This window comes from Ranitomeya imitator, chromosome 8 (genome assembly GCF_032444005.1).
Source record: "Ranitomeya imitator isolate aRanImi1 chromosome 8, aRanImi1.pri, whole genome shotgun sequence".
Classification (NCBI taxonomy): Eukaryota; Metazoa; Chordata; class Amphibia; order Anura; family Dendrobatidae; genus Ranitomeya; species Ranitomeya imitator.
This window is the reverse complement of record NC_091289.1, coordinates 8,809,131-8,829,358: the sequence shown is the minus strand read 5'-3', so window position 1 is coordinate 8,829,358 and position 20,228 is coordinate 8,809,131. Positions and strand designations below refer to the sequence as shown.

The 20,228-nt window shown below is 47.2% G+C and overlaps 1 protein-coding gene across 2 annotated transcripts in view; it reads left to right on the top strand.

The window, feature by feature from the left end:
- RAD18 (RAD18 E3 ubiquitin protein ligase) overlaps positions 1-20,228 on the top strand; it is a 190,757-nt gene that overhangs the window by 35,031 nt on the left and 135,498 nt on the right. For both annotated transcript variants that reach the window (XM_069736206.1, XM_069736207.1), the window contains exons 4-6: positions 2,448-2,518; positions 10,080-10,417; positions 11,542-11,641. In XM_069736206.1, the coding sequence (XP_069592307.1) occupies positions 2,448-2,518; positions 10,080-10,417; positions 11,542-11,641 (509 nt within the window). The remainder of the gene's footprint in view (positions 1-2,447; positions 2,519-10,079; positions 10,418-11,541; positions 11,642-20,228) is intronic.

Genomic DNA, 20,228 nt, shown 5'->3' with positions numbered 1-20,228 from the left:
TACCCGACAATGTCCGCTTCATGGGTGCGGCGCTGTGGTGGTAATCAGCTGGTTGTCGGACCCCCTCCGATCCTCCTATCTGATATTGATGACCTATCATAAAACTAGTGGACAATCCCTTTAAGTCTAGTTCTTCAAAACCTTATATAATAATAATAATAATTTTTATTTATATAGCGCCAACATATTCCGCAGCGCTTTACAAATTATAGAGGGGACTTGTACAGACAATAAACATTACATCATAACAGAAATACAGTTCAAAACAGATACCAGGAGGAATGAGGGCCCTGCTCGCAAGCTTACAAACTATGAGGAAAAGGGGAGACACGAGAGGTGGATGGTAACAATTGCTTTAGTTTTTCGGACCAGCTATAGTGTAAGGCTCAGGTGTTCATGTAAAGCTGCATGAACCAGTTACCTGCCTAAGTATGTAGCAGTACAGACACAGAGGGCTAATACTGCATAAAGTGTATGAGAACATGATGCGAGGAACATGTGTTTTTTTTTTTTTAATATATAAATAGGCCACACAGGGATCAAACCTTACCTTGATTTGTCTACAACTTGATTTTGCAGTGCTATTACCTAAACATTTCAGGGTGCAGTTTGGCGGAGAGTTTCGTCCAGTTTAGCATTCACACCCCACTCTTCGGCCAATATCGCACCTTGTCTTTGTAATCTGTATTAATAGCTGCACCATTTTATATAGTAAAAAAAAAAGAAACCTGTCCTGTTGGAAAGCAAGAATCTTTCACGATCACGATGAACGTGGTGCAGGGCCGAACGCACATAAGGTATAAAAGCTGAAGACTTCATATCTAAGCTAATCTGTGATCTGCAGCCAAGAGCAGGGGTGAGATCCCACCCGGTACAATGTAATCTTGTGCAGGGTCGGTGCCGCCACATCCCACCTGGTACAATGTCACCTTGTGCAGGGTCGGTGCCGCCACATCCCACCTGGTACAATGTCACCTTGTGCAGTCGGTGCCGCCACATCCCACCTGGTACAATGTCACCTTGTGCAGTCGGTGCCGCCACATCCCACCTGGTACAATGTCACCTTGTGCAGTCGGTGCCGCCACATCCCACCTGGTACAATGTCACCTTGTGCAGTCGGTGCCGCCACATCCCACCTGGTACAATGTCGCCTTGTGCAGTCGGTGCCGCCACATCCCACCTGGTACAATGTCGCCTTGTGCAGTCGGTGCCGCCACATCCCACCTGGTACAATGTCGCCTTGTGCAGTCGGTGCCGCCACATCCCACCTGGTACAATGTCACCTTGTGCAGTCGGTGCCGCCACATCCCACCCGGTACAATGTCGCCTTGTGCAGTCGGTGCCGCCACATCCCACCCGGTACAATGTCGCCTTGTGCAGTCGGTGCCGCCACATCCCACCCGGTACAATGTCGCCTTGTGCAGTCGGTGCCGCCACATCCCACCCGGTACAATGTCGCCTTGTGCAGTCGGTGCCGCCACATCCCACCCGGTACAATGTCGCCTTGTGCAGTCGGTGCCGCCACATCCCACCCGGTACAATGTCGCCTTGTGCAGTCGGTGCCGCCACATCCCACCCGGTACAATGTCGCCTTGTGCAGTCGGTGCCGCCACATCCCACCCGGTACAATGTCGCCTTGTGCAGTCGGTGCCGCCACATCCCACCCGGTACAATGTCGCCTTGTGCAGTCGGTGCCGCCACATCCCACCCGGTACAATGTCGCCTTGTGCAGTCGGTGCAGCCACATCCCACCCGGTACAATGTTGCCTTGTGCAGTCGGTGCCGCCACATCCCACCTGGTACAATGTCACCTTGTGCAGTCGGTGCCGCCACATCCCACCTGGTACAATGTCACCTTGTGCAGTCGGTGCCGCCACATCCCACCTGGTACAATGTCACCTTGTGCAGTCGGTGCCGCCACATCCCACCTGGTACAATGTCACCTTGTGCAGTCGGTGCCGCCACATCCCACCTGGTACAATGTCACCTTGTGCAGTCGGTGCCGCCACATCCCACCTGGTACAATGTCACCTTGTGCAGTCGGTGCCGCCACATCCCACCAGGTACAATGTCACCTTGTGCAGTCGGTGTCTCGCGGCCGGAGACTCCGGTCTAATGTGTGTGAATGCAGTAAGCGAACAGTAGATGTGATGAGGGGTCGATGGCTGCGCATCCACCAGCTCTATGAATGGGAAGCTCTCATTATCAATAAGCACACGGCGTGTACCCGTGGAAATGTCCTCTACGCTTCTGAGTTGCCATGGAGACCCAGCATTGAACTGGAGAATTCGGTTTATAAAGGTTTGTCAGCAGGTGGCAGATCCATGACAATGCAGCGGCGGCCGATGTCAGCGCCGAGCGCACCGCCGCCGTGTAACAAAAAGCCGTCACAATGTTACATGCAAAAAGTTCATATTGTATCTGCTGATCATTGTGTCTCTTTCCAGGCCGTCACCGAGCCCGAGCTACGGAATAACCGGTTATTGGATGATCTGGTGAAAGCGTTTATCAGTGCCAGGTACGTGTCCCCCGCCCCGGGCGTCATGTCTTACACTGATCTATTACATTATACTGCACTCTGATGGGGACTAGAAGACGGCCATAAATGACTGCGGCCCCGCTCCTCGTCCTCCTCACCCGTATACCACTGATGCAGATAGTCATGTCACTTTGTATTCTATACATTTTCCAGATCACTCTCTTTAACTTGTTGATCTCCTTGGCGCAGAAATTTCCCGATCATCCAGCAGTGTGACACGACCATTAGATAATGGCCCCTCCGGCCCTTTATGAAGCCGTCTGGCTCTCTCTATGCGCGGCTTCGGGGTCTAAGCTTTATCTCGGTCTCAATAATTACATCAGATAGCCCTGGTTTATCCGTGCTGAGCCTGCACTTACCTAACATGAGCCTGTCGCCATTGCTGCTGTGTCGTTTCCACTGTTGTCCGAATATGAGGGTTTAGTACATTGGGTACGTGCCAGGTGTAGGATGCAGATGAATGCACCTGCAAAGGGGGTGAAAGATTACGGTGCCATCCAGATGTCACGGGACCGCCGAACCCTATAGAGGTCATCTGCCGATCAGACGTAATCTCTCCTGTAAAATCAGTATTGGCGACATTTCACCCGGTGTACACGGGATCTGTACTGCGGACCTCGTGATGGCGGACAGGAACAGAGCGATCCTGTTACTAACCTCTTCTGTATTATTGACCTATGTTACTTGCGTACCGTCCATTGATGCATTGCAGCTCTGTTCAGGGTTTCCATCCGGCCGCCATTGCATCCTAGGTGTTAATTGCTGATGCTCAGAGTCCCTTGTAATCCAGCACTTCAGCCCCGCGGTTCTCATTTAGTGGTGGTGATGGATGATGTGTCTGAGGCTTACAGACCTGGAGCTGCCATTATTGCCGCAGTGCCAGCTTGGTTGCGGCCCCATAAATCACACGTTGCCTCTCGTCTTCCCCTCACAACCAGTAGACGTTTTCTCCCGGTGCAGGGAAACGTTGCGGCACGCCATCTTTCCTAATTGTGTTTTCTGGAATAATGAGACCGAGCAATTCGATCCTCAGATCATCCAAACTTTTTTTTATTGTCTTTTAATTTTGGTTGTACTTTTTTGTTTGGAAATATTCTCGGTATTATATGAGTCTGTCTGTGCGGCCGTCGTCTTGGCTTCGGGCGCGGATAAACCATTTATTTTGATTGCATTTTGTTTTGAGGTTAAGCATCTGTACATTTACACAGCGAATTATGCAGATTGTCGTATAATCCAATTTGTTTCCTCTCTGAAAACAAATGCAATCTTCCTGCTGGATCCTGGGATTGAGGCGGTGGCTCAGATTGATGAGGAATTACGAGGCTGCTGCCAGCCTGAGCGCCGGACACCACGGGGGGGGGGAGGTTCGTTTTTTCGGCTGCTGCTTTGGTCGCCTCAGATGCCTGAAAGAAAGTATTTGCTATTGAGTCATTTGTGCGATAGATGCAATTCTCTCCTGAAATCCTCTGTGCTGCTGGCTGATCCGGCCTGTAACCTCAGCACACGGATCTGATCTCACTGACCCCCTTATGTTTGTCCATGCACAATCGCAGTTAGCCATTGGGAGCACAATTATTCATTGCTGCGGCTTTTATACATGGAAAAGATGATGAGTGAGCGCTGCAGCCCATCTGCTACATTCAGGATATCTGGACCTCGCCTAAAGTTCTTCCAAGCACCACTAGAGGAAAGCATCTGTAAAGGGAAGATCTCCGACAGCGCCTTATAGAAGCGGCGTCAGCGCCTCTACGGAGAACAGGGCACGTTCTCAGAACATCCGCACAATGTGCAAAAACACAAGCCCAAGTTCTGGTGCCAGAGAAGTCTCCAGTCACGTTCCTCCTAAATCTCTGGACGGACGCTCCTTCATCGTGGACGCAATGTTTAGAGTTTGCTGTGAATCCCTCACTACCTTCTCCCCGTCCTGTGCTCCACAATGCCGGCTGGCTGAAGACTCGCCAGAAGATTTTGTCGTCTTGGGCGAGGGCTTTACAGATGAAAGCTGGAATGTGCAGACAGAAAAGAGAAGAAACGCTGTTTACGATCTGTAAAAGGCCTAAAGTTAAAGATGACACATTTCCTTTGTATTTTAGACATTTTACTTACTTGATATTTGCAAAAGGGGCCCTACTAGGTACTAACCAAGCAGGGTGCCCAAACTTCAGCAGCAGCCCATTTTCCTTTTTGTAATTTTTAACACATAAAAAATGACTACATATAGCTCCACTAGTGGTAATATACATTTTCATGCATTTTATTTATTTTTTTTTAGCTGAAGACCTGGTTGGTTTTCTAAGAAATGTAAAAGGCAAGAACTTTGGGTTCAGTTCTGCTTTTACCGCAGCATTGTGTGAATGTACCGCTATACCACTGCTTCTTCGGCATTCACTTCTGACTACAATGGAGTCCTTCCAAAATCCTGTGATTTTTTTTTTTTTTCTGCATCAGAATATTGTATACTGCTGCAAAAAATGTGCTATAGCTGCTCATATGTACAACCAACTTTTTATAAAAATAATTCAGATCGATGGGACCCCCATCAGTCCTGAGGGTGAAGCATTAAACGGCGGATTTAATACTGTAGACCCTTCCATGTCTTCATTCTTTCGGACGCGTCTTTGCTGCGGTTTTCCGCACAGTGGATACATGGGAACTTTATTCGTCAAGGCCTCGTAATTCTTGGGAACTCCGGGGGTCCCAGAAATCATTCTCCGCACTATCAGAACACGATGGCTTCTCCCTGACCTGAAAATCCCCTCTAATTTGTAGGTGCAAATGGACAGATGTGATCTTGTATATATCAAGAGATGGCATGATAACCAAGCAGAATTGTAAATGCTGCTCTGGTTACGATGAAGTTTATGGCGAGTGGTGTAACTCGTTATAGTAAACTTTGCTCAGTATTTCTCAGCTTGATTTATAGGTTTATTGTGAAGGAGTATGGCGTTCCCACACCTAATCTAACATTGTATGTGGCCTTCATTCTGGAGCTTCTGGCCATTGTGCATCTCAGCTCCATTGATCCTGTTAGTGGCCATCTTATCCCAGAGATACAGATCCCGCAGCCTGTCAGCAGAAAATGACTGTTCAGACCAAGCACATGCGCTTCTTCCACCTCTGATGGAGCACGGCAAGGGATCTTCCCACCCACTGGTTTTGCATCGATCTCCACGGCCCTTTCCCTTGATTGACAGCTCTGGTTTGTACAGCAGCTAGAGGAGACAGAACTACTGTAGATGGAAAACAAGCAGGTGTGACGGTGCACTGAACTGCGGGGCTTCACCAAGGGGGCATCAAGTGTCGTGCTTGGTTTGGACTGTCAGTTGTGCTGACAGCAGATCCATAAAACATCACAGTAATCTGGTTACAACACTAGTGCATTGCAGGATGCAGCATCCCCCTGATAAATGGCGGAGGCGGCAAAATTAAGTTCCATGCAGTGATAATTATGGAAATGTCGCCGTCCTTTTTTTTTTTTTTTTTTTTGCAGATTTGAGCTAGCACTTTCCACTTGCAGCCATCTCTTGCCTTTTCACGGTCACCCCGGCCGGCCATACATCATGGCATTGTAGGATGTTGTATGATAATCCTCTGTAATGGCGTCTTACTGCAGTATACTATATTGCTGCGACTGACGGGTGAATGATTAGGATTTATGGTTGGGGGCAGCTCAGTTCTGGGGTTCCTACATTGTCCATTATGCATAAGGCAGTGAAGGAAGCGGCACAGAAGCGACTGTAATGGCCGGCCTCCTGTCTCATGGCCATAATCGATCATATTAGCAAGCATTTGCAGCTCCGCACTTAGTGCAGATAAATGGCTGACGGCGCCCGGAGGCTGCAAGTCCTAGATTATCACTCTGGTTGTCTTCATTTATTCCTGTGATCAGCGACTCCAGCTCGGTTGCAGTCTGAATTCATCTATTAGCTATTAGTTCGCTTCCCGATGCTTTGCACTGCCGCTCTGCTTCCTCCACATGTACATACTCAGCAGGATGGAGCACACACGGAGGAGACGTACAGAATAATTGTGGCATAGTAACAACCACCATCAGAGATAGAATGGTTGGGTACTTGCCCCCTGTGTTTAGTGAGGTAGGGGGTCCCAGAGATCTGCTCACCCCGGATATTGCAGCCAGGTGTCATCAGCGGGCGTCCATAACTGGATGTCAGTCCACGGAAAGAATCTCTGGATGGATTATCCTCCGAGGCGGTGCCGTAACAATGTGTCTGAACACTTTCCATACCCATTAGAGGATTCCCTGAGTAATACGTTCGCTCTGTGTAAATGGGATCTTGACGTTTTCCATTTTCCCAGTTGGGATCTTTCTGTTCTGACTCCTCTGCGCCTCGGTGAAATCAATTTGTAAATCTTCTCGTTACTCGTAATTCGTCTCCATTGTAGGCAAATAAACACAGTGCTGCAAACCGCACGGATGGCGGCGAGATCGGGGGAGGTCACCGGAGCGGTGTCTGCAGTGCAGGAAAACAGACTCCCTCCACCGCTGACACATCATTTATTAGCACTGGCGTAATCCTGCGGGATGCAAGATGGCTCCGCAGACGGGGAAGTCACACATGCAGACTGCGCGAGCCTCCACCGGTGATGCCGGGCGACGTGCTCGTCATCTGTGAGGTTACAGATAGGTCATTGTGGTCCACGTCTCCCGAACGGACCTCACACGTGAAAAGCGTCTAAAAAATAAATAACTAAATGCAGGATGTCAAAGCATTATTGGAAACTTGTCTGCTGGTCAGAAACGAGTCAGAAAGACCTGAAATATCTATAGGAACCGTCATAAATGTAACTAATCAGTGTGTGAGATTGCTGGGAGGTCTATTAGGGTAGGCTGGACATTGTGTGAGCACACCACCACTGTTACTGAGCGGTGTCAGTGCCTCCTGCTCCCTGGCACTTGCCGAGTGCTCTCCTCCAGCCCAGCGCTTCATATTAAGTGCTAAATCCGTTATGAGGAAATATGGAGAGGCTGGTGAGGTGGGCAGGACGAAGAGTTAAAACCCCAATTGTGTCCCTTGAAGAAATCACTTTTTATCAAAGCGTTTAGACTCCCATTGCACGCCGGAGCCGTCAGTCATTGTGTGGCCCACGCCGGCGGATTACTCCATTCCCTGCGCTCCACCAGGGACACCTCGTAATGAATTTACTCTAATCTAGTCTTCTGTTTAGAGGATTGTCGCGTATCCTTGGAATGGTGACTGCTGCCAGCGAGGACCCGTACGCTCTCCTGCTGCAGATCCGCACTGCAACGTGTTCTTGGAACGGCACACGGTCCGTTCCTGGCTCGGTGTGCTCGTATTGATTGCTGCTCCGCATGGACGGCCAAGAGGATAACAGCTCATACGATAAGTGAGCAATCCGGGCCAGCGCCAGAGTGACAGATTATTGAGAGCACATTGAAAACTTTGTGTGCGGGTTAGTAATTAGTAGTAGTATTATAAAAATGGTTTCATAATGGTCTTAAAATAAAAAAAGCTTAAACTGAAAACCTCTCCCCCACTGGAGCGGACCCCCTTATCCTCCTGTCATCCACTGGTTTCCGATGATCACTGATTGTCTGCAGCAGTCGCCAAACTCCTCCTGCCGGAAGACGAGATCAGCACAGCGGTGAGACGCCAGCCGCAGTACCGAGGAGTGGTGGGGTCTCGTGGGCTTGTGTCATATATTTTTTTTATTACTTAATTTAAAACCCCTGTGGGTCCATTTTTTTTTTTTTAAGAAAAAAAAAAAAATCTGTGTCCCTGTAAGTACTCCAAAGAAACTTTCCCTTTCTTTTGCAAAACTTAATAAATCGATGACATCTCTTCAACTCTTAGACACTTTTTTTTTTTTCTTGAACATTTTCATAATGTTATTTGCTGTCAATTAATGGAATTTTTCTTATTTGCAGGTAGGGTTTGTTCACACTTGGCAGTTTATCCCTCTTGTATTTTTTCAAGAGTAAAAACCGCTGCATTTTACAGTACCATCAAAGTGACTTTTCCAAACTCTCGTTCACACACTGCTTTTTTTTTTTCCTTGCAGATTTAATCCATCAGTGCAGCATGTCAGCTCACTCAGGTTTTTTTTTTGTTTTTTTTAAGTATCAGTGGGGGGAAAATGCAAGAAAAAATGCGGCTAAAGCGCGCTTACTTATTGCAGGACATTTACTGCCAACACTCTGGCTGAGGATACAATTGTATCCAGTCTGCACAATGCTCTGAGAGACTGATACATTGTAACAAAGCACACTGTACAGAATGTGCGGCCCTCAGATCGGTAGGAAATCGTCCAGTTGGTTTGTGGCCTGTGAAGATACAGAAATGCTGCCATTCACTGACTGCAAGCAGGATAGTGGAGAGATCAAACACAAAGTAAGAAATATCTCGTGAACGTACCGTTAAAGAAATCTATTGTTTTTGTTTTGTTTTTTGAGCTGCCCCGTGCCCTTTGTGCTCTCAGCAACGAGGCGCCAAATGCATAAAGCAAGGTTTTATCATTACCGCATATGAATCTCATGAGCCTTTTTTTCGTGGGCTGATACAATGGAATGATTTTTCAGGAATGGCATCTTGCAAACCTCCATTATTTATTATTTTTTTAATGAAATCTAATAACGTGACGGATCCCTGCAGGAAGCGCCGGACAACTGCAGACATTTATGAGCTGTAATCTGAGCGATCCCTTCGCTCCTGCGGAGGTCTGCGCTGAATTAAACAGGCTGGGAGTGAATGCACAATGGTAGTATCCGCTCTCGCTGGGCTCCCTGCCTTCTGACCTGCAGGTGGATACTGGTGGCTTCTGACAGACAGACCCCTCTGGTGTTTACTAGTGTGAAACTTCATACCCTGCAGAGTTCATGAAAGGCTTCCAGCCCTGCCATCATTGGGGTCTGTGTACATTTCCCTGTCCCTATTCCTGGCCCCTTACAGATTTTGTAGGGCCACGTCTCCGCTCAGTGACGGCTCCTCGCTGGGTTACTGTCTGCAAACGTCTGATCTAATGTTTTGCAAATTAGTGATTTGTGAGCCCCAAATGTTCCCGGAGCAGAATGTAGCAGTAAAGCCGCACATATTTCCTCTATCCATGTACTGGTATTTCCAATCTGCCTGTTACCTCTGCCCCATGAGGACACGGATGCCATCAGTAACATTGTCGGCTGTAGACTGGAGCAGTCTTCCATGTCTAATTGTAGCTCAGACCCTCCTCTGTGCTTTACACTGCAGCTCTTTGGGGTGTAGCCGGAGGAACCCCCCGCAAACACAGGGAGCGTGCAAACTCTGTGCAGATGGTCTCCTTGGTGGGATTTAAGACCCTCCATGACACCCCAACTGTGCTCCGTATCTGAAGGCATACATTCACATTAGCGGCAGGTCGTCCTATCCTCTGATTTTGGTGGAAATAATTGTCCAGAATAATGTATTGGCGCCATAAAATAAGTGCAGGGTCTTGTAACCGTCCTCAGTGTAGGACTTTTTGTGTTTTGCTGTGAGCATTAAATGTCTTCTCTGTTGTCATATAATCCCATCTGATATATTCATAGGGAGCGTCTTTCGCAGCCTCGGGTGGACTCGTCACCGCAGTCTCCCCAAGATCCGTCCACAGCCAAGCGGGCTACGAGAGGGCCACAGGGATGCCCTGGCAAAGAAATAAAGCAGGAAAACAAATCTATGGACAAGTTCCTGGTGAAAACAAATGCCAAAATATCCAGAAGATCCTCCAGCGCTGGTAATGAGAGGGCTGAAGACGCCGCGGAGGGCAGTCGGGCGACTCCTTCAAGCTCCACCAAATCCATCAAACAGGAACCTGGTGTAAAGAATCGTTCATCAGAAGAAGCGTTCACTCCAAGTACCCCGTCCACATCTATGGTGAAGGTGAAAGGTAAGTTCACCCTGGCGGCTCCTTGTAGTCACCACTGCTATCCATGCCGAACATTTCTTCGCTGATTGTAGATTTCCTTCTGAGACTCACGTGGGCAAGGATTAGAACTGGCAGAGCTGCAGTGTAAAGCATGGGGGAATCACTATTCTGAACTGGGACATCTGCAGTCCACAGGATCGCATACAACTCGGTCTGTTCCTCTGGACTGCAGCTGTCACTTAATTTGTTATTTGGGCTGAAAAATAGTCTATGCAGGATAATGAAACTTTTTTTTTCAAAGGAATCCCAAACCTCACAAACCGCCCCATTACCTTGTAAAACACTAATCCTGCATCTCAACTAACTGGAAATCTCTTGGATGTCCGTCCTTTCTGGGCTGTGGAGCCTTAATGCAGAGTGAAGCTTGGTGCACTCACCCCGGCTCTGTCCTGGCACAGCACAAGCCCAGGAAGGCATGGAGACTCGACCACTCGGGAACATGTCCGCCATGCCCAGCATGTAAGGTCGGACTGCTGTGGGTGAAGACGCCCCTCCGGACTAGTCGGGGTAAAGTGCTTCTGATGAGGATGGTGATAAAAATGTGGAATCTGCACTAATACCAATAATTGTCCGGGCTATGATTGGGATACAGGACTAGTGTTGTGAATGGTAATGGGGTAGTTTTTGGAGGCTCAGGGGGATTAGATGAGTTCTCTTTAACAGGTTTTAATTGTTGGGGGTCCGACTCCTTGAACTCCTACTGATGGCTTAAGTGAAGGAGCAGAGCAGAGCTAACGGCACAAGCGGAGCTGCAGACTTTCCTTATGAGTCTGTGCACCTCTCTGTTTGCCCTGAGGATCGGTTGGGCACTAATACTCCTTCATTGTCATAATCGATGGCGGTCTCAGAACCCGGCCTCCTGCGATGAAAACTGCTGACCTGTGGCTATAACACCCAGGCTCAGTGGCCCTATAATTCTTACTACGAGGTGGCTTCTGATGTGCCACAAATGGCCTCTGACCGCCCAAAAATCAATCCGTCTCTGTCCTGTCTCCTGCTCTTTTCCTCCGGTTTATACCATAGGTGGTTCTGGCTGCTTATTCCATTTTTTTTTTTTCATCTTTATCCTTTTTCTTCTCTTCCAGTGGAGTGCCCGGTGTGTGGGGTTGGCATTTTGGAGCAATACATCAACAGTCACTTGGACGGCTGCCTTACCAGGGATGAGAAAAAAGAAAGTCTGCGCAGGTAAGGAGGACGACGGCACATAGGCACTGATAGACCCAACAGCATCGCTCATGTTACACCCCGGATATACGGTCACATACAGCTCAATCACCACCTGGGAACACTTACATTTTTTTATTTCTTTGTACTAAGTTGGAGATCCACCTTCATACCTGTCCAGGGTAATTTGAGGACTTTGAGGTTTTTTTTTTTTTTTTTTGTGCTACTGACTTAAGTAATGTGTATTCTTTATTACAACCACAAAACCTTACCTGACCTTCTTGTAACCAGTCATTAAGTATCAGAGATGTGGGATGACACTGATCATGTGCGGTACTGATGGGGGATGGGACTGGTCATGTACGGTACAGATGGAGAATGGGACTGGTCATGTGTGGTACAGATGGAGAATGGGACTGGTCATGTACGGTACAGATGGAGAATGGGACTGACCATGTACGGTACAGATGGAGAATGGGACTGACCATGTACGGTACAGATGGAGAATGGGACTGGCCATGTACGGTACAGATGGAGAATGGGACTGGCCATGTACGGTACAGATGGGGAATGGGACTGACCATGTACGGTACAGATGGAGAATGGGACTGGCCATGTACGGTACAGATGGAGAATGGGACTGGCCATGTACGGTACAGATGGAGAATGGGACTGGTCATGTGCGGTACAGATGGAGAATGGGACTGGCCATGTACGGTACAGATGGGGAATGGGACTGGTCATGTACGGTACAGATGGAGAATGGGACTGACCATGTAAGGTACAGATGGAGAATGGGACTGGCCATGTGCGGTACAGATGGAGAATGGGACTGGTCATGTGCGGTACAGATGGAGAATGGGACTGGCCATGTACGGTACAGATGGAGAATGGGACTGGTCATGTACGGTACAGATGGAGAATGGGACTGACCATGTAAGGTACAGATGGAGAATGGGACTGGTCATGTGCGGTACAGATGGAGAATGGGACTGGCCATGTACGGTACAGATGGAGAATGGGACTGGCCATGTACGGTACAGATGGAGAATGGGACTGACCATGTACGGTACAGATGGAGAATGGGACTGGCCATGTACGGTACAGATGGAGAATGGGACTGGTCATGTACGGTACAGATGGAGAATGGGACTGGTCATGTGCGGTACAGATGGAGAATGGGACTGACCATGTACGGTACAGATGGAGAATGGGACTGGCCATGTACGGTACAGATGGAGAATGGGACTGGCCATGTACGGTACAGATGGAGAATGGGACTGGCCATGTACGGTACAGATGGAGAATGGGACTGGTCATGTACGGTACAGATGGAGAATGGGACTGGCCATGTACGGTACAGATGGAGAATGGGACTGACCATGTAAGGTACAGATGGAGAATGGGACTGGCCATGTACGGTACAGATGGAGAATGGGACTGGTCATGTACGGTACAGATGGAGAATGGGACTGGCCATGTACGGTACAGATGGAGAATGGGACTGGTCATATACGGTACAGATGGAGAATGGGACTGGTCATGTGTGGTACAGATGGAGAATGGGACTGGTCATGTGTGGTACAGATGGAGAATGGGACTGGTCATGTACGGTACAGATGGGGAATGGGACTGGTCATGTACGGTACAGATGGAGAATGGGACTGGCCATGTACGGTACAGATGGGGAATGGGACTGACCATGTAAGGTACAGATGGAGAATGGGACTGGCCATGTACGGTACAGATGGAGAATGGGACTGGTCATGTACGGTACAGATGGAGAATGGGACTGGTCATGTACGGTACAGATGGAGAATGGGACTGGTCATGTACGGTACAGATGGAGAATGGGACTGGTCATGTGTGGTACAGATGGAGAATGGGACTGGTCATGTGTGGTACAGATGGAGAATGGGACTGGTCATGTACGGTACAGATGGAGAATGGGACTGGTCATGTACGGTACAGATGGGGAATGGGACTGGTCATGTACGGTACAGATGGAGAATGGGACTGGTCATGTACGGTACAGATGGAGAATGGGACTGGCCATGTACGGTACAGATGGAGAATGGGACTGGCCATGTACGGTACAGATGGAGAATGGGACTGGTCATGTGCGGTACAGATGGGGAATGGGACTGGCCATGTACGGTACAGATGGAGAATGGGACTGGTCATGTACGGTACAGATGGGGAATGGGACTGACCATGTACGGTACAGATGGGGAATGGGACTGATCATGTACGGTACAGATGGGGAATGGGACTGATCATGTACGGTACAGATGGGGAATGGGACTGGTCATGTACGGTACAGATGGAGAATGGGACTGGCCATGTACGGTACAGATGGAGAATGGGACTGGTCATGTGCGGTACAGATGGGGAATGGGACTGGCCATGTACGGTACAGATGGGGAATGGGACTGATCATGTACGGTACAGATGGGGAATGGGACTGGTCATGTACGGTACAGATGGAGAATGGGACTGGTCATGTACGGTACAGATAGGGGATGATACTGGTCATGTACGGTACAGATGGGGAATGGGACTGGCCATGTACGGTACAGATGGAGAATGGGACTGGTCATGTACGGTACAGATGGAGAATGGGACTGACCATGTACGGTACAGATGGGGAATGGGACTGATCATGTACGGTACAGATGGGGAATGGGACTGATCATGTACGGTACAGATGGGGAATGGGACTGGTCATGTACGGTACAGATGGAGAATGGGACTGGTCATGTACGGTACAGATGGAGAATGGGACTGGTCATGTACGGTACAGATGGAGAATGGGACTGATCATGTACGGTACAGATGGAGAATGGGACTGGTCATGTACGGTACAGATGGAGAATGGGACTGGTCATGTACGGTACAGATGGAGAATGGGACTGGTCATGTACGGTACAGATGGAGAATGGGACTGGTCATGTACGGTACAGATAGGGGATGATACTGGTCATGTACGGTACAGATGGAGAATGGGACTGGTCTTACATGGTACAGATGGGGGATGGTACTGGTGATATATGGTACAGATGGGGGATGGTACTGGTGATATATGGTACAGATATGGATGGCACTGATCATCTACAGTACACATGAAGGATAACACTGTACAGTACACATGGGAGGCGACGCTGATTGTATACGGCACAGGTGGGTATGTCACGTATGGCACAGACGTTGGCTGATGGTATAGGCAGGGTGTGACACTGGTCACACATTGTATAGGATACTTTCATGGTATCGGGTTAACAATCCGCGGTCAGTTTGCGGCTTCCGTCCCTCCGCAGAGCAGCGGCCGCCTCCAGCCTTCCTCCCTGACACACAATTTTTTATTTGTCTTTGTCGCTGACGAGTTCTCATCACTCTTGTGCTGCGGCGGGATGTGAAATATTTTTTCCATCAGGGGTCACCTCTCTGGCGGGTGCAGTATTTGGCAGGACGCTTGTTTATGGATTCCATATTGTATCATAGCGGTTTGTTTTGTCGACCTTCAAGATGAAATATTTTCTGCTGCTAAATAAAGCTCCAGATTGTTTTCCTGTTTATTGTCCAATACAACTCTGGTTTTTAGGGTCATTTGCAAGGGACAGTTTATTATTCCCTTTCTTATATTGTGGGAGATGAAGAAAACAAACAGATCTAGCAGATCCACAACGAGCCTCGTATTGTGAGCAGTCCCCAGTAAAATCAAAAAAGCTTCAGGAAAGCTCTTTGTTGACTTGATTACAGCAATGGAGTAAGAGTTGTGAAGTATTAAGAAGTGTACCATGCTCCAAAGCGTCAGAGTAACCGTATTATATATAAAATATTTTCTTACTATATTAATATTTGATGTGTTCTTGTTACGCGCTCACCTGTTGTGGTGGATTCTCAAAGCCATAGGTCTGGGTGGTGAGCAGCACGGACATGAAGCGATGGTGCAGCAGAGCCGGTGTTTATAGATGAAACGTGGATCACAAGGAGCAGGGCAGGATGGCAGACGAGCCAGCAGGTAGCACAGATGAGGCACGGCCAGGTTGCGGGAATACATGTGAACTGTGCAATATTGAAGAAAAAAGATGCGGCACTCACCACCTTGTGGTGGATAATTAACTACTTCAAGTCCTGAAAAACACAAGGTTTCTGCGTCTGAATTGTGCCTTCCTGCATATGCTTTAGGCCACGTTCACACGTTGCGTCCTGTCCTGCGGGTTCTCCCGCAGCGGATTTGATAAATCTGCAGGGCAAACCCGCTGCGGTTATCCCTGCAGATTTATCGCGGTTTGTCCTGCGGGTTCCGTTGCGGGATTTTACCCCTACTATTGATGCTGAATATGCAGCATCAATAGTAATGTTAAAAATAATAAAATAGTTATTTACTTACCCTCTGACGTCCCGATCTCCTCGGCGCTGCAGTCGGCGGTCCGGTTCCAAAGATGCTGTGCGACCAGGACCTTCGTGACGTCACGGTCATGTGACCGCGACGTCACCGCAGGTCCTGGTCGCATAGCAAACCTGAGACCGGACGGCCGCGTGCAGCGCTGAGACTTCAGAGGTGAGTATATCATTATTTTTTATTTTAATTCTTTTTTTTTTTTTACTCAAATATGGTTCCCGGGGCCTGGAGGAGAGTCTCCTATCCTCCACCCCGGGTATAACCCGCACATTATCCGCTTACTTCCCGCATGGTGTGCACAGCCCCATGCGGGAAGTAAGCGGATCAATGCATTTCTATGGGTGCAGAATCGCTGCGATTCTGCACAAAGAAGTGACATGGTCCTTCTTTTTTTCCGCAGCAATTCCGCGAGGTTTTTTCCGTGATTTTCCACAATGTGGGCACAGCGGTTTTTGTTTTCCATAGGGTAACATTGTACTGTACTACATGGAAAACTGCTGCGGACCCGCAGCGACAAAATCGCAGCGGTTCCGCGGTAAAAACCGCATAGTGTGAACATAGCCTTAAAAGCCCCAAAGATCTTTTCCCTGATTGGATTGAATGATAATGTTCACGAAATCTTACATTTTAAAGGTCTGTTGTAAAGAAGTCACAGTAAATAAGCAAGTGCTAGTCAAAAAATGAAAAAAATACAGGGTATTTAGTTAATACGTTTTTTTGCAAAAAATGTATATTAAGCTGCTCCACCAATCGCCAAGGTATACCCATAATAGAGCAGTCCTATCTAATGTATATAATCCCTATCTGATGTATTAATAACCTGATCATCTGTATAGTACCTGTATAAGCAGGATTCAGAGAGAAAATATCCATGAGGACATGCAGGATGGAACAGCTACAATGCAAATGGCCCACCGAGGAGTGGTGGACTCCCCAGTCTTGTAGAAACAAGAGAACAATTACAGAACCAAAAACACATGGGCTACTTGCACAGTGAACAAGTCTGTAGGAACCTGTTCACACCACAAAGAAACTTGAAGACCTAAAAAGAGCGCAGCGAGGTCAAAAATACTCTGTTGTAAAGAAGTCACAGTATAAGCAAGTGCTAGTCAAAAAATGACTAGTGACCTCCAGCAAACACTGGGGCTGCCGACAGGTCACAAACTGCAGGAGACGGACCAGAGCGGCAGAGAAAATGCTGGCAGGTGAATATTAGACGGGGGCTTAGATTTTAAGCACCACTCCAGCCATGAAATATAAAAAAAACGCTAGAGGGGGCTCTGTAAACCATGTAACCCCCTCCCCAAATCTCTAATCTGAGGCCTGACGCTACTGTGCATCGGTGCAGTATGGATCCTTCCATCTGTATATATGACGATTACTGCACAAGGACCGATTCACATCTTTATGATCATCAGATGGTTATTGGCTCTTTATTTTTAATGGATGTTTGAAGAAATAAATAAATTTACCAGGAAATCTAATTGTTCGAATCCTTTAATCCTCAGGAGCGCCAGGGCGCCTCCTTCCCTTCCTCCTTCGTGCAACCGTGCGATTTAATTTCACAGAGTCCTGGCCGCAGAGGCGTTGTTATCATGGGATTGGGTTCTTGCTGGTCTCGCTTCTCTCTAAGCCGGACACCGTCGTTCTATATGGCTCCTAAGCTGACAGACGGCACAGAAATATTCGGTGCATTAAATTTACTCTTGGAAAAGTATTGATACATTTTTATAGACATCAAGTTAAGAAAATTTAAGTTTTTCTTGATTTTAGAAGCTTTTTTTTGCATTTCTTAAAGTGGTTCTCTGAGCATATGCTAATATTTGAGGGGAGTATTGCTGGAATCCGTACCCCTTTGTCTCATCTGAAGTTCAGGCCGCTGCCATGTGTCTCGCCTGTGCTTTACACTGCAGTTCTGCTCTATTAGGCGACTTTCACACTTCCGTCTTCCAAATCTACACAGGATCCGTCAAGATGTTGAAATGACGGATCCTGTGCAGATTGTGGAAAACGTGTGCACTGGGCCCGTCTTTCTGACGCACCCGTCTAGGCTCTGTGCACCTGTTGTGTATGTGCTTTCGCAGCGGTTTTCCGCTGCGAAAATTCATACACAACACAGACCAGGTTAAAAAAAAAAGAAATCGCAGTATTCTCACCTACCGGCGTTTCTGTGCATCGATGCTTCCGGCAGCTAGTGTTCCTATTAATACATTGCGAAATCTCCCGAGAAGTCGCAGTCTCGCGAGATTTTTTAAATGTATTACTAGGAAGTAACGCTAGCTGCCGGGAACATCGGTGACGCTGCGCGGGAACGCCAGTAGGTGAGAATATTGCGGGTATTTTTTTGAATTTTTTTTATTATTTTTAACATTATATCTTGTTATAGTAAAAAGCGAGCGAGAGAGAATTTCCCTGACGGGAAATTCTTCCACGCATGCTCTCTTTGAAAAGACTGGACCTGTCGCTGGATTCCTGCTTTTCATAGGCAGCGACGCTGCGTCGTTGACCGATTTTCCGACCTGCAGAAAACAACGTCCCTCTGAAGGTTTTCTCTGCCTAACGGACCGTTTTTTTATGCAGGATCCAGTGAAACACGGATGAAACGGATGGCCATCTGTCGCTAATACAAGTCTATGGGAAAATGCAGGATCCTGCATTCTCAAAAATCGACGGATTGTGACGGAAGCTGAAAAATATATATTTCTCTCTCTCTTATTATATATAGATAGATAGAGATATATATATATAATGAGAGAGAGAGAGAAATATATATATATTTCTCTCTCATTATATATATATATATATATAGAGAGAGAGAGAGATATAAAAGGAACAGCACAGCTTTTAAACTTATCTGCGGGTGCAAAGCCTTCAGGGAGCCCGTCCACCGGCTATCCTCAGTCCATAGATTCAAACAAAAAACAGGCAGCACTCCATAATCTTGAATGTCTTGTGCAGTTTATTCAGACCCACATGTCTTAATCACAAGACATGTGGGTCTGAATAAACTGCACAAGACATTCAAGATTATGGAGTGCTCCCTGTTTTTTGTTTGAATATATATATATATATATATATATATATATATATTTTTTTTTTTTTTTTTTTTATCTCACTGGGTAAAAGCTGCAGTAAAACTGCTGACAGTATTAATATGCTGCTTTTTTTTTTTTTCTTTCTAAATGCACCACAAATAGAAAAACAGCAAGGAAAAACATAAATGCATCGGGTGAATATTTTAGGAATCTTTAATTTTTCTGTTACTGTGAAATACTATACTAAAGAAAAATATTGCATTGGAAAAAACCCATGAAGACGAGGTGTGAACAGTCTCCTATGCAGCGCGTCCCTCTGTCTTTCCGACCCCACTTCTAGGTTGCAGCCTTCACTCTTTTGGGCATTATGTGTGTGACCAGGATTTGGCATGTGATCGATGGTTCTGCTCAGAAATAACACTACCTGAACCTGTGAAGTATTGATTTGTGGGAGGACACAATAATTCTGTAACGCGAATTATTTTACACAGAGCGTGTAATTATCCTCGGTAACTACAATGCACGGAGCCCTGAGGAATAAATATAATGCAGCGTAATTACTGTGTTTCACTATCACAGCAGAACCTGGAGGCCTGAGACATGGGGAACCGAGCGATAATTAAAGCTGAATGTATACGTCATTTCTTGTAATTTGCCTGGAGCCTGTGCCTCGTTTAACAAGGAACAAATTATCATTAATAGCCAGCTCCAGATCTCATTAGTGTCCGGTCATATTGTCACCATCAGGCACACATCGCAGTGGTTTCCCATAGCTCCTGTGTAGTCATTTTACAGATCTTCGTTATGCAATTACTGCAATCAGATACAGCACTAACAAAAGAAAATTGTAAAGCTCCCCCTTGTCTTGTGTGGCCATATGGATGAAGAGTGTATAAGTTTACTAGAAATCAGCATGTTTCCTCCGTGCTACTCCACCCTCTTCTACACACTATAGACTTCAATAGGAGCTGTAATCTGATGCCTTTGTGTGCACTGATGCTTCGGTCTCCTGATAAAACATTTACTAGGAATCAGCAGTAAGGATGAAGGTCATTATACAGTAGTACTGAACGGTGTAGCTGTGAATCCAGCACTAACGAGAGGAAAATAAACACTAAAAATGCCTCCTTATGGAGGACATTATACAGCAGTACTGAGCAGTTCAGCT